Below are 15,817 nucleotides of genomic sequence, written 5' to 3'. Positions count from 1 at the left end.
AAAGTCACTGTTTAATTTTAAGTTGCTCTTAAAAGGCTTATAGAGCAGCTCCTGCATAAGTGACAGGAAATGAGAATAGCAGTCTGAATGTAATGTGATAAAACCTTAGCCATCGCTCTACAATAAACCACTGGCGAATCATAATGCTAATATATAACGAAGCGCACCGGGCAATATATCATTGTCCAGCATCCACAGGTGCATGTTGTGTGCGCTAAGACACTTTCGCATTCTTGTGTCATTTTGAATGCACAGTGCCAGCCATCTGTGCTGAAGGGATAAAACTATGAATTGTTCAAGTGGTCATACTTTTCACAAACAGAGCTGGCAGCCCAGTAAACATTAGACAGAATAATACATTACAGCATTAAAGAGATTGAAGGCTGAGCATCCCTCCAGTCACATCCATAGAAATAATGTCAGAGCTTGCGGCAGGAGCTCTCTCGCTCGTTCTCTCTCTCTCTCTCTTTCTGTCTATCTTCTTTCCCTAAACCCCAACCCATATCCTATCTCACCCTCACCCACTGTTTGCACGCATCCGAAAGCTTATGTCGGGTGTAATTGGCACTAAAATATGCCCGCTAGGAGAATTAGGTACCACCAACACATTAATTAAATTAGATAAAGTCATGACAAAACTCCAACCTGACCTTTCATCAATGTATTCTTTTCTCGCTCGAATATTGAGACGAGCAAGCAAGCCGAATTATAACACTGCATAAATGTGTTTCCAACTCCAATATTCAATCAATGTGTTTCTTTGAAGAAATGGGGGTGTAAAAACAAGCCTGTTTTTTCCCAAAGATATAAATTCTTGGCCGAAAGGTCGAGTTAAACGGACATATGGCCATGCATAAATAAACAACAAGCAATAATCTCATTAGCAAAGGCTTAGTTCACCCCTAAAAAATCTCAGCATCATTTGCTTAGCATCATGTCGTTCCAAACCCATAAGTCTTTTGCTCATGTTTGGGACACTTAAGGAGATATTTCAATTACACTGTTTTAAAGATGCAGACAATGGCAAAAATGTGCATTTCCCACCCATCATTGTGTTAAGAGCAATTTGTTTGAGGGTTCGTTCTTTCTAAACACTTCCTTCAAAAGAATCTACTCTGCTCTCATTGGTCAGATGGTCCAGTCTGTTGTGATTGGTCCACCATATGCAAAACTGTATATAAAATCTGCTAACATTATACCAAATGTTTCGAAGACTGTTCAAATCCAGAGAAATAAACAACTTTATCTACACTCTATAAGAAATAAAGGTACGTGATCTGTCACTGGGGTGGTACCTTTTTGTAAAGTACAAATTTGTACCTAAAAGGTAAATATTAACACCTCAAGGGTACATAATAGTACCTAAAAATACAAAAGTGTTCCTCTTAACATTTTTAGGCAATATATACTGTTGCAGTACTAATATGTACCTTTTAAGTACAAATGTGTACCTTTTAAAAAAGTACCACCCTAGTGACCTTTATTTCTGAGAGTGCAGTGACACTGAACGTGTCCTGTGTTGCCATATAACATCATACACGTTCGATTTCCATTTTGGTTTTATCCCTTTAACTGCCTGCTTTACCTCTTAATTGAGGATATTTTGACTGTTTTAAATAATGAGTTAAAGTGATTTAAAGAATGACTATTCTACACTACACAGCATTGTTGGTTAACAAAAAATAAATAAATAAATAAATAAAACAAACGTCCTGTTGCACTACTACACTTGACTTTGGTTTAATTGTAAAGAATAAAAAACAAAACATGTTAAATGAGAATCTGAAATATTTTATGGAATACTTCAAAAAATAAAGATGATTTAGTATTTAATACTAAAATAAATAAAATATATAATTTTTTTATTTGTTATTTTATTTTTTTATTTAATTAAATATTTTTCTATAAGTATTAATTCCGGTCTTTTTACCATAAACCGACATATCAACCATTTAGTAGAGGTTGATATTTAGGAAATTATGAGATGTGTTGAAAAAATGCATTGAGTGTGTTAAATAGCGACATTAGGAGCGACTTTAGGAGTTAAGAAATCCAATCCAAAAATTGATTTCTTGGTGAGGCAGTTAAAGGGTTAAAGATAGGGCTAGGCGATTAATTGAAAAGTAATCGAAATTGACATTAAGAACCTATAATCAATCTAATTTTTCCAGAACAATTTTTTCAATTATTTTCCCGAGTGTGGTGTCACATGACCTCATATGAAAATATGTATGAAATAATATGAAAAACATTGAAAATAATAAAATTTGTTATTTATTTTCACTTTTTATAAGAAATAAAGTGACTGTTGTCTTTCAGGCAATGCATGTTTTAATTTCAGTTGTTCAACGTTCATGTTCAATAAATATTCATAGATAGTAGATAGTGTTTCCTTCAATTATTTTAAAATATCACTTGTATTATGTGAAAATATTTACTGCACAAAGCCTCTCAGTGAAGTAAAAGGGCAAAAAAAAAAAAATTAAATTAAAAAAAAACATTCATTAATCGTAATTAAGTTAAAATATTCAATTAATCAAGATTTTGATTTTAAGCAAAAAAAAAAAAACAAAAAAAAAAACCAAACCTTTAATATGTTATGAAGTGACCAGAAGTGGTCTGTGGCATAATAAAAGTTTCTTTTCCTTTTTTTTTTTTTTTTTGTGCCACATCATGTTTGCTCTTATCAGCAACTCTCTGCTCTATCAGCAGTCTCATTTTGCTTTGATGGCTTTTAGCATTAGAGGCTGTTTACATAGTAGTGTTTTCTGCATATGCAAGTTCATCATTTTCAAAGAAGGTGTGTGGCTACTTACCAATTAGCTTCAGAATTTGGATGGATTATACACATTTCAGTAGTAACGTTAGACTGAATACCTCTTACAAACAGCAAACATTTCAGTGCTTTTTGCATTTTCTCTATAAATAAAACCTGTATCAGAGCTGCAGCAATGGTTTGTCAGATTTTCATTCTTTAAGAGAATTGTTGATGGTTTTTAGTTACAATATAGAATAATTTGAAGCATAAGAGCAAAGCGAAAAGGAAATGACATGTCTCTCAATTTACACATGTTTTTAGATGTGACCCTTTACTCTGCTTCATACTACCATGATAGTAAATCTTGAATACTTTAGCTCAGCCATAAATGTGATTTTGCAGGAGTCTGGTAGAAGGTAAAGAAGATCACTATTCTCACGATTCCACATGACATCATCAAACTAAGTTTTTGTTGGTTGTGAATATGCACCCTCTAGTGGCAAAAATGACATATTTTACCTTTAAGTAAATAATAACCCCTTATATATATATATATATATATATATATATAATTAGATTACTCACAAATCTTAATGTAAGCTGGAGATGTATTGCATCTATGCAATTTTCCCTTTAAGTACTAGAAAATCCACTCTTGGGCAAATTAAGAATGAGACCCAAATCAAATCAGATGTGGTGCACATCTGGATTTATCCAACATCAATGTTTGGTTGGATAATGTTTTTGTGAACACATCTGAGAACCGTACCTGTGTCTACGTACATGAAAGGATGGCCAAACTGTGTATTTTTGTGTTTACATACTTGGTTTCCTGTAGAGTGTGACTGACGTGCTGCAAGCAGAAGGTATTTATATCTCGTTTCTGCTCTCCTTCAGCAGTAATTGACTCCCTTCTTATTCTTCTGAACCTTTGCATTGCATTCCTGACAAACAGACGCATATGCCGCTCTGCTTTGAAAATGAAACAAAATGGTATAAAATCCAAAGCACAAAAGTGAGGCAAGCGTCAACGATATCCGAGCATTCCACCTGCTCTGTCATTACCCAGCAACAGGAGTAAACAACTCTGATGATGACGCAAATCTATGTGAACGCAATTCATTGGCCGCAGCAGGAGGGAGGATCAATTGAACTCGGGTTTGGACCAGATGATCAAACCAAGTGTGAAAGCTTGCTTTTTTTGTTGAACACAAAAAACATATATTTTTAAGGTAGATGAAAACTGATAACCCTTGTTATCCAAAGTAGGAAAAACAAATACTATGGAAGAATATGGAACAAATACTATGGAAGTTACTGGTTACCAAGATTTGTCAAAATATCTTCTCTTCTTCAGATAAAAGACACTCATACAGGTTTGTGACAAGTAAAATGTTATTAAATGCTAAAAGAGTTTTCAGTTTTGGGCATGGGCAATATAGGCAATCACCAGGGCGGCATCTTTGGCACGGGAAGATGATAAAATTTATTTTAAAAATAACTAAACGTGCCCCATTAAAACCATCTGTGCCCCGGTAAACTTTGAGATGCGATTTACTTTAAGCAAATGTAAAAATTTAGAATGATAATCCTAGAATAAACATGTCAGGGGCCATTCACATTGAGGGCCCTATCATACACCCGGTGCAATGTGGTGCAAGGCGTGACGCAGTAGTCTTTTGGTAGTTTCAGCTTGGCGCAAGAGTCGTTTTGAGGCGTTGCCCTACGCTGTTTAAATAGCAAATGCATTTGCCCAGATGTGCGCCCATAGGCGTTCTGGTCTAAAAAGGAAGGTGTTCTGAGGCGCACTGCTGGCGCGTTGCTATTTTGAGAAACTAAAATAGATTTTTCAATAGACCAAAACAAACCTGGTCTAAACTCTGGCGCAGAGTTGCGCCTCGCATACACACTGCTTAATACGCACAGAGAGCAATAGGCAAATATCTTTACATATGAAAAAACTTATATATTAAGAATATATATAGGATATAATAAGAATAGATATAGGATATAAATAAAAAGGATTAAAATATTACAAAACATATTATTTTCTAGCCTATATAAATATGAGAAATCACTGCTTTTATGTCTTCTTCATCTCGGGAGGCTTTTTCAGTTCGTTCATAACAATTTGCTTTTGTATAATGTTATTATTATTAGCAGTATTATTTATTATATCCATATTTATATTTGTTTTATTAAAAACAAGCTTAGATTTGCCCACCTGTCAGTAGATGCTGTTTAACAGTTTTCTGTAAAAAAAACTGTTAACTGTTTGCTAATGAAATGCTCAGTTTTTCCTCTTAGACTTACTTTACGTCCTGTAACTAGCGAATGCGCTTATGGCGCGACAGCTGACTCCTAAAGGGAATGGGAGATGAGACTCTAAATGGTTTATTCTCAAAACACACATATAACTCATTAAGAAAATAAACTCAACCCTTTTAGACCATGCGCCACGGCACAAAGCGGATTTTCCCGTCCTTAAATTAGCAAAAATGCGTTCTGACACGCCCTGAAAGCGTTTGCGCCCTGCGCATAGATCGTCAAAATAGAGCCCTTAGTGTCTTTTGCATAGGCAAATTTGTATTCTCTATGTGCAATCGAAACAAAGCTGGTTAAAGCAAACTGATGCATGTGCGCAGAAAACCATTCACCACTTAAACACGCTGCTCCTGGTCCCGATATGAATCCCACCTGTTTACATGCATACAGATAAAATATGTGCCGCTCATGCACTGTGGAACCGGAGTAACAGCCTTTTGTGTTACTTTTATGATACAAGGTGTCGACACACAGCAAGTTTAGATGCAAAAACCACTAAAAGCCATTTGATATTTTCTTCTAAAATTAGCATTTTTCACCAAATATTTTGTGTTAGCTTGGTAATTTTACATATAAGTTCTTTTTGTTGCCTTTTAATTGAAATAACTGAACATACACATAGGAGGTTGAAAAAAATTCATAAGGCGACTTTTCTTAAGAGAACATTTAAGACCGCATTTAGAGGTTTTTGCATCTGAACTCTTCATATATATATTTCTCTTTTTTTTGGTTCATTCATTCATTCATTTTCTACAGCTTTTCTGGGGCCGGGTTGGAGGGGCAGCAGTCTTAGAAGAGAACACTAGACTTCCCTCTCTCCAGCTCCTCCAGGGGGATCCCGTGGTTTTCCCAGGTGAGCTGAGAGACATAGTCCCTTCAGTGTGTCCTGGGTCTTCCCTGATGCCTCCTCCCTGTGGAACATGCCTGGAATGTTTAGAAGGCATGCCCAAGCCACCTCAGCTGACTTCTCTCGATGTGGTGAAGCAGTGGCTCTACTCCGAGGTCCTTCAGGGTGACAGAGCTCCTCACCCTATCCAAAAGGGTGTGCCCTGCCATCCTGCGAAGGAAACTCGTTTCGGCTTCTTGTTTCCAAGATCTTGTTCTTTTGGTCATGACCAAAAGCTCATGACCATAGGTGAGAGTAGGAACGTAGATTGACCGGTAAATCGAAAGTTTTGTCTTTCGGTTTAGCTTCTTCTTTACCACAAGGGGCCGGTACATCGACCGAATTACTGCTGCCGCTGCTCCATTCTGCCTATCAATCTCACGCTCCATCCTTCCCTCACTCGTGAACAAAACCCCAAGATCCTTTAACTCTTCCACCTGGGGTAAGGACTTTCCTCCAACCTGGAGATGGCAAACCATCTTTTTCCGGTGGAGCACAGACTTGGAGGTGCTAATTCTCATCCCAGCCGCATCACACCTCCAGTCTTTTTTTTTGTTAGTATTTTATAGAATTGACATAATTAATATTCATGCAAGATATTTCTTAAGTGATCTTAGCATATCACTTTGATTTTGTCTTTACATTGCTTTCCAGTTACATTTAGGATTGTTAATTGTTTAATAACAACAATATTAATTTTATTTATAATAAATATAAACATTTTTAATAATCACATTTCTGGTTTTGCCCATATTTTACCCACAGTTGAATTAAAACAGCAAACATATTTTTTAGAATGTACATGTTTAATCCTTTTCTTATAACTATGTAACCTTGCAACTATTTATAAGTTTGGTGGAGGGGGGGGGAATATACAGCAGCATTCAACTGCTTCATCTGTAAACTCTGGAGAACTTCTGGCAACAGTTGTATCTCAAGAAGATTCAATCTTTCATCAGCAAAAACAGAACGATCTCAGGATTTTGGCTAGGTCATGGTTTATTTATTAGCCCACATTAGATATGTGCACTATATCTGACTTAAAACATGTCAATAAAGACTTATTTTTGATTCCTATAGATAGCACACATAAAGCATTTGCATAGCTTTATGAAATTGGGATTAAACCACTGAGAATTGCTTTCATGTTGTTTTTCTGAACATCTTGAAGCTTCTTGGTGAACCAAGCTTCAATGGGAGGCCTGCAAATCTCTCAGGTTTCATTAAAAAACATCTTCTTTTGTGTTCCTGAATACGAACAAAAGTTTTATGGGTTTGACACGAGGCAGAGTAAACGTTGACAGCATTTTCATTTGTGGATGAACTAAGTCTTCAAAATGACTGTTGTCACAATGTGCGCACGCTGTTATCAGAGTTTTCCTTCAACATTTATATGTCAAGAGGAACAAGACGTCTACAAATACTTCAAACGCCCTTGAATATTTTCTCAAACCACAGGATCCAGGATCCTGTGGAGAGACGGGCCAGCTACACATGTAAATTGTATTTGAAATGTCAAGAAATACCTCTCGATCTGTTATCATCTGCTCATCTTAGATTACCATAGGAGCCATTTGTATGGCGAACGCTTTATAGGAGGGGAATGAGGAGGTTATTCCCACACATTAGCTAAACTAGGTTCGGTTCATGGGTCACACCGTCACTTAGCAGCTCATCAAGGCCCTTATTTAGCAAAGAAGGCGAGATTATATGTTTTGCATGCAGAGCACCGTTGAGCGTCCAAACAATCTCAAGGCTGGAATCTAAACGGTCCGCTCAGAGGACTCTAATCAGCCTGACACAATTACACTCTGTCACTCAATTATTGAAAAGGACCTTGTCAACAATGCAATGCCTTGCTGCTCCTTTAAACAATAGGAGACGCGCTAAGTTGTGCCGATGAGCCAAATTATGAATTTGCATGGGGTTGCAAGGCCGTTTTGCAGCATAAAATTTGAATTTTCTGCAAGAAAACAATACAGGCTTTGGGTGGATTATGACATTTTCTGCCTTGAACTGAAGTGAGCATGAAAGAGAAGTCAGTAGAGCTTACGTCTAACGTCTCTGAAGTAGATAGTCTGCCGGTTGGGGTTGAGCAGTTGGATGACGGAGTCGTCGTTGTTTTTCACCCGGCAGCTGATGATGGCCGTCTCGCCCTCCACCACTGAGACATTATTTGTCACCAGGTTCTGACCCTGCACTGTAACACAGACAAAAAGCACACAAGCCTTAGAATACAGCATAAAAGGAGTATAAAGTCTATTCATTTTCTCCTTCCAGAATAAGACTGTAAGTAGATGAGGAAACACATTACAGTTAGGTGTAATCAGTACCTTGTTTTGACCGATTTGATATTGCAAAATAAACTCAATTATATTACATATGAGCATGAATTGGGACAGTGGTGAATGATACAGAAAGTAGAAGCTTTCATTTCTGGTTAGAGAACATTATACTTGGTGGGTTTTTTCACCTTCAAAAACAAATTGACTTTTTCAGATGCCAAAGTTTAAATATCAACTTGTTCGCTTGCTTCAACTACATGTTCTGTTTAAGAATTTGCTCAGTAAGTGGAGAGTAGGAGGCCTTTTATAGCTATTTGAATGCATTTGACCATATGAGTGTTCAAACTGTGAAAAGAATCCAATCAAATGTGTTTTTGAATACCTCTGGAAGTGGCTCGATGTTGACAAAGCATCTCAGACCTTGTTTACAAGTGTTTACAAATGTGTTAAGCATCATCAGTCTGAGACTGGGTCAATAAACCAAGTGCAAACAAAGCTGAAATTACTGAATGATTATTATATATATATATATATATATATATATATATATATATATATATATATATATATATATATATATATATATATATATATATATATATATTGGGTGGCATAGTGGCGCAGTGGGTTTAGTAATTTATTTAGTTCTTTAGTAATAAGTTTGTTTTTGTAAATCCAGATCATTACAATAATAAAAATGTTTTTATTTGGCTTAAAAGTGTTTAAAAATTGTCCTGGGTTAAACATATACATTAAATAGCTTCTTTGCAAGGATTCAATTTATAAATCATAGCACACTGTTCTCCCCTACAGAAAAGTACATTCAAGTGCTTGCTTTTTAAAGCAAAAGTATCAGTATCGGTATCAATATTGGCGATACTGGCCCTGTGTTTACTTGGTACGATCGATTTTTTTACGATCGAAGTTTTGCAGTGTCGCCCAGCCCTATGGTGAAGTAGAACATGTTAAAAAAATGAGCAACATCATTGATTCATTCATTTATTTTCTTGTCTGCTTGGTCCCTTTATTTATCCGGGGTCGCCACAGCGGAATGAATCGCCAACTCATCCAGCAAGTTTTTACGCAGCGGATGCCCTTCCAGCTGCAACCCATCTCTGGGAAACATCCACACACGCTTTCACACACACACTCATACACTACGGACAATTTAGCCTACCCAATTCACCTGTACCTCATGTCTTTGGACTGCGGGGGAAACCGGAGCACCCGGAGGAAACCCAAGCGAAAGCAGGGAGAACATGCAAACTCCACACAGAAACATGAACTGAGCCGAGGTTCGAACCAGCAACCCAACGACCTTCTTGCTGTGAGGCGACAGCATTACCTACTGCACCACTGCTTCGCCATGAGAAACATCCTGGACCTTTTTTATGTATTATAGAAGTATCGAATCAGGTTTTGATATCTGTAGACACTCAAAACCAAATCAGGACTCAGACTCGACCTCGAGGGCAAAAACATCTGGTCAGGACATCCCTAATTTCTAAGAAGAAAATCAAAAACCACGATTCTGGAAACAGATCAACCAATTAGAAAAGACCAGAATAAATGTGAATTGGTTTATGTTTGACTATTATGCAATTGATATAGCATATGAACAAATATAAACATATATACAAATATAATGCATAATGTTATATAATGATTTTAATTTGCCCAAAAAAGTTTAGTAAACAGTTTCAGATATTGTGCCTTCGGTTGCCATAATATTATTACCTTCAAATTAAAGTTTGTCTTGTTCTTTATCTCAGAGGCGACTGCTTTCACTCATTACTTTTTATTGCTGAATTTTCTGAAATCCTTATAGAGAAAGTGAATAGAAAAAAACACATCCAAAGCCAAAAGAAGAGAGAGGTGAGCATCGCTGCAATGCCTGAATAAGGTTATTACATTTGGCATGTCTTATCACAATCTGGATTGTAATTACAATGCATCCACTGAACACAATTTTTCTCATTTGGCTGTTGCCTTGCTATTCAGTCAGAGAGGCAATCATGACACTCTTTCTTTAAGCACACACAAAAAAATACTATTACAATTCAGATCCTGTTTCATTTTGCTCTTGTATCATGAAATTGTAAAAGTTGAGGCTGAAGCTGAATAGATGGCTGCAATGATAATGCGAATCCTCGTGAGGAATCCTTTGAATACTGATGTTTTTGCATAACTCGTCCATGCATTTGAGAAACGTGAAAGAAACTGAGAGTGACACGCAAATAAATGCAACAAGCAGAAGTGTTTGGGAAAGCATGTCGATGTCCGATGTTAAGATGTAGCGACTGGCTTCTCAGTTTGGACGTATTGATTTTACAGTGTTGTGCGTTTCTGGTGTGTGTGGAAAACCCCGAGTACGAGACTGCAGCTCTCAGCAAGCGAGAGGGGAAAGCTGGTAATTGCTGCTCACGGCAGAACTTTATCAAACCTCTCCATCTAAACACAAGCTGATGGAAGCTGGCAATCAACAGCGGCTCTCAACAGCATAATACCCAGACCCCAGCACGCTCTGCAAACACACAGGCAAGCACAGAGTATCTGATACACTTCACTGCAAGCCAGTAACAGCTGATAATTAGAGGCTGCATCACTCCCTTATGGTTAACATTCAAAATGGGGATGCATTACACATTGCAGGTGAAGACAGCAGAAACGCTAAAGTCACCTTGCACTATATTTATATCCACAGAGCTGAGAGGAATAAAAATGACCAAAGAACGCTGTTAAATGCTGAGTAAAATGTTACTTTAAATTGATATGGTTATGCAATCGAATCTGTTGAGGCATTTATAAACAATAAAAAAAGACATTTTCCATTAAGTCTGTATGTACAAGGGTGTTCATAATGCATTATAATGCATGCATAATCCCTCATAAACAGTCAATCTTTATTCAAATGTACATTTACACTATGAAAGAAATAGTTAATCCAAAAATGTAAACTCTACTCACTTTCAAGTGGTTATAAACCTTTGTTTGTTGAAAAAAAAAAAACTGAAAACCGGTAAGCATTTTCTTCCATAGAAGGAAAAATAAATACTATGAACGTCAATGATAACAGATTTTCAGCTTTCTTCTAAACATCTCTGTTTGTGTGTAAAAAAAGGAAAAAAAAATAATAAATAAAAAAACTCAAACATGTTTACAACAAGTAAAGGGAGAGTAAATGATGACAGACTATTAATTTTTTTTGGCATACTTTCCTTTAAATAAACTATTAAGACAACCAGGTCAATAAACTAATTATTACTTGCTTATCAATAGTTAGTAAGGTACAGTAGTAGTTAGGTTTAAATATCATACTTTATAAGCAATAATAAACAGTTAATTTCTTATTAATATGCAGGTAATAAGCTAGTAGTTAATAGTGTGAACTGTGGAAACACTAACTACTAGCTTATTACCTGCCTATTATTAAAGTTTTTAACTATTCATAAGTAGTTATCCAGTATGATCTTATTATACATCCGTAAATCAACTCAAAACCAAAACAAAACATCTACCCTACTAACTAAGCAGCTAATTAGTATCTAGTTTATTAAGCTAGTAGTGTTAGTTAATTATTTGTTTACTGAATTTTTACTAAAACTACACTCACAGAAATAAAGGTATAGGAGCTGTCACTGGGGCAGTACCTTTTTCATTTGTACCTGAAGGGTCCATAATAGTACCTCAAAAGTACTTTTTAAGTACATTTAAGTACTAATACGCACCTTTTAGGTACCACTGTGGACTCTTTGGGTACAAATATGTATCTTTTGAAAGGGTGACTGCTCTTGTACCTTTATTTCTGAGAGTGTAGAGTGATACAGAACAAACAGCTGTACAATATTTTCTGAAATAGAATCATAACAATAGCTACAGTAAACAAGTATTATTACCTTAATATTATAATGAATGATGGCATTAAGACTAAAAGTGAATTTACTATATATTGTAAATTTATTTATTTTTGTACTTTTCCCACACAATTAGATTTTACTTCAAATGGAAATGTTTTATAACCACCTTATCTCATGGATGCTTAAAACAATGTACTTGCAGTAAACATGAATTAGAAATGTTGCAAAATGCTTTTGCCTCAATATACTACTATAGTACAGCTTATTAATAGTATTAATATAGTTGTTCTAGCATTTAAGGTATGGTATACAGTCCTAGAAATAATGGTACGAGAGCTGTTACTGGGATGGTATACCTTTTCAAAAGGTACACATTTGTAACTAAAGACTCCTTCTTAATACCTCAGGGGTATATTAGTACCTAAAAAGATCAAAAGTGTACCAATTCAAATTTTTAGGGTATATTTAGGAACCAATATGTACTATTAAGTACAAATGTGGACCTTTTATGATGGTTTCATGACAGTGACAGCTTTCGTACCTTTATTTCTGAGAGAGTAGGATTAAGGGAAGCAGAATATAGAAATGCAAAATAAGGCATTTATACATACTAAAATAATTTTAAAAAGCTAATAAGAACTTAAAAGTGAAAATTGGTCCCCATATGTTATTTAATTTTTTTTATTTACATTTTTTTTTATTTAAGCAAAAAACAAAACTTTTAATCTTATGTCTAAAGTGGTCTCCTAAATAATCTAGCAGTAAAAAGGTTTTTAGCTGAGAGTTTTCTCTTAAAGTACACAAGGAAATGCAACCTGACTATATTGATATTGTTAGCTAAAATTGCTTGTTTTGTGGTGAACAATTTATTTGTGCATGTCATTAAAAAAAATCTAATAAAAAAATAGCCTAGTAATCTTTGACTGATTTCAGGTAAATTCTCAAATTACATCTGTCTGAGATATTGGGTGTGGTTTTCTTTTTGCCAAAACCCTTTTGCCATTTTCTGAATGAAATGCCTACTTTACTACATCCAATCAACTCGCAGTAGAATAAAACAAGCCACGCCCACTGTTTTCTCATTATATTCTGTTTCTTTTGGAACTGTCACAATACAAAAAAAAAAAAAATTAATAAATAAAAAATGGCAGCAGCTTTTGGTTCATTTTGATTCAAACCTTGCATTCAAAAATAGTGTTCTTAAAAGTATGCTCCTTGCTTTTAAACATTAAATAACGTTAAACATTAAAAAAAAAAAAAAAAAAAAAAAAAAAAAAAAGCTTTTTTTCGACTACTGTTTTAACGGAATTTGATACTGCATGCCAAATGGAAAGAAAAACCTCCGCATTTCGTGACTCGGTGGTCCTTTAAGGTAATCAAAAATAGCTGCTTAAATGGTAGACTCTTAATAAGGGTATTATCTTAATCATATTATTCATTCATTTTCTTGTCATCTTAGTCCCTTTATTAATCCGGGGTCGCCATAGCGGAATGAACCACCAACTGATCCAGCACATTTTATTCGCAGCTGATGCACTTCCACCTGCAACCCATCGCTGGGAAATATCCACACACACATTTACACTACAGAAAATTTAGCTTACTCAATTCACCTGTGCAACATGTCTTTGGACTGTGGGGATAACCGGATCACCCAGAGGAAACCCACAAGAATGCATGGAGAACTTGCAAACTCTACATAGAAACACCAACTGAGCCGAGGTTCGAACCAGCGACCTTCTTGCTGTGAGGCGATAGCACTACCTACTTTGCCACTGCATCGCCCATCTTAATCATATTAAAATCGGAGTATTGGTGTCCATGTAAATGTACTCAGAAAGTGTCAAAGAAATTTGCGAGCTGTCAAAGACAAGTGAGAGCAAGTGCCTTCTGAGAGGGGCACCTCAGCCAATGAGGGCTGTTTGTGCACGCATGCGTGCATCTCTTAGCAACTAACCTGCCTTAACGCCGTTGTCTGTAGCCACTAAATCAAAAAGTTACGAATTACCGTGAGATTGCGTTGCACTCTCAGCTCACATCATTCAAAAGAAAAGGGCCACATTGTCCCCCGATAATGGCAACAGACTTACTGTCTTAGCAAATGGATGAATGTAAAGGAGGACTAAACAAAATAGTTTCTACTTTATAATTAATGTTCTCAGCTCACAGCAATACAACTTTTTATTTAAAATAAATGTTTGTATTCAAAACTTTATTATTATTGTTGTAATTTTCCAATTTCCATATTTTCAATGCCTGTATTTTGGCATTTTTTTTGCAGTCCACTTAGAGTCCAACTTGGAAATATTTTTTTTTCTTTATTGGCATTGATTGTTTTGAAATTCAAATGGCATTAACATGCCTGTGTTTTAATTTCTGCAAATATGGCTGTCAAGCCAGGATCTTGATAGTTTATTGTGGGTATGTTGTATTGTGAATTTAAATAGTTTTTGTATTGCGTTTACATTAATTTTACATTTGAATAGCCGAAATGACAAGTTTCAGTCTTTTAAATGTGATTAATCGCGATTATTTTTTAAAAAAGTGTGATTAATCAGTTATTTTTTTTAATCGATTGAAAGCACTAATATATATTTTTTTTTTTAGTGGTCAATTATTTTACAAGTCTTTTTATAGCAGTAACAGCCATTTTGGGATAGCTGTGGTTTGATCTTAATAGCGTAATATGTCCTCTTAACTACTAATGTTTGACTGATTTAGAAGCCAGTGTAGTGCTAAAACACTTTTTGAAATTTAGTAATTTCTTTTAAGATACTGGTTATTTTTTTTACATTTCCTCATAATTTACCAAGATAGCAGCTAATTTTAGGCTTATGATGTTAAAAGGCACCTATTTCACCCCTTTTTCAAGATTTAAGATAAGTCTTTTGTGTCACCAGAATGTGTCTGTAAAGTTTCAGCTAAAAATACCCATTAGATTATTTATTATACCTTTTTAAATCTTGAAAATTTGAGCTGTTAGGTCACTGTAGGTGTTTTTGTTGCCTGTGCCTTTAATGCAATTGAGCTGGTTCACCCCGTTCACCATTCCCTTATGTGTGTCAGAGCCAGAGATCTCTGTAGCCTTCACGTAGATAAACAGCACAGTGGCAGGCAAGAATGAAACAGACCTCCCTTACTACAGTACTCCTACGTCATGTTGTGGTGGGCCCTGAAATGGGAGGGATTTGGATCCTATTTTAACGTCAGAAAATATATAAAAAAAGAGACTTATTGTGTTTCTATCACTCCAGTATGACTGCGGACAAACTATACCTATACACATTTCTGTCCAAACAACTTACAAAAGTTGATTTTCAACATAGGTGGCCTTCAACACAGTCTATGGCAGGGGTTCCCAAACTTTTCAGCCCGCGACCCCCAAAATAACAATTCCAGTGACTCGCGACCCCCAATATCCTCTGAGGTGGTTATAAATACAGAAACCTTGCATGCAATGACGCAGACACACCAATTAAATTTGTGTCAGTACTTTAAATGTGCCAGAAAGTATAACCTGATGTTATAAAATCAAAATGCATCTGACGCTATTGCTGCCTTTAATATAATGTAATTACCCCAGGGGTCGCAATCCAATAGAACTAGTAACTATAAGCTACTATAGTAACTATATAGTATATAGTAACTATAAACAACTATTTTTATTTTCAGTATAGTTATGGATAAAATATGTTAATTCTTATGG

General features: G+C 35.6%; 1 protein-coding gene across 2 annotated transcripts in view; it reads right to left on the bottom strand.

Annotated features, from left to right (window-relative positions):
• cadm1b (cell adhesion molecule 1b) overlaps positions 1-15,817 on the bottom strand; it is a gene marked incomplete at its 5' end in the record, with an annotated part of 365,660 nt that overhangs the window by 122,661 nt on the left and 227,182 nt on the right. For both annotated transcript variants that reach the window (NM_001423722.1, NM_001113552.2), the window contains 1 exon segment: positions 8,023-8,169. In NM_001423722.1, the coding sequence (NP_001410651.1) occupies positions 8,023-8,169 (147 nt within the window).

Source organism: Danio rerio, chromosome 15, assembly GCF_049306965.1.
Source record: "Danio rerio strain Tuebingen ecotype United States chromosome 15, GRCz12tu, whole genome shotgun sequence".
In the NCBI taxonomy this organism is placed as follows: Eukaryota; Metazoa; Chordata; class Actinopteri; order Cypriniformes; family Danionidae; genus Danio; species Danio rerio.
This window is presented reverse-complemented; position numbering and strand designations above follow the sequence as displayed.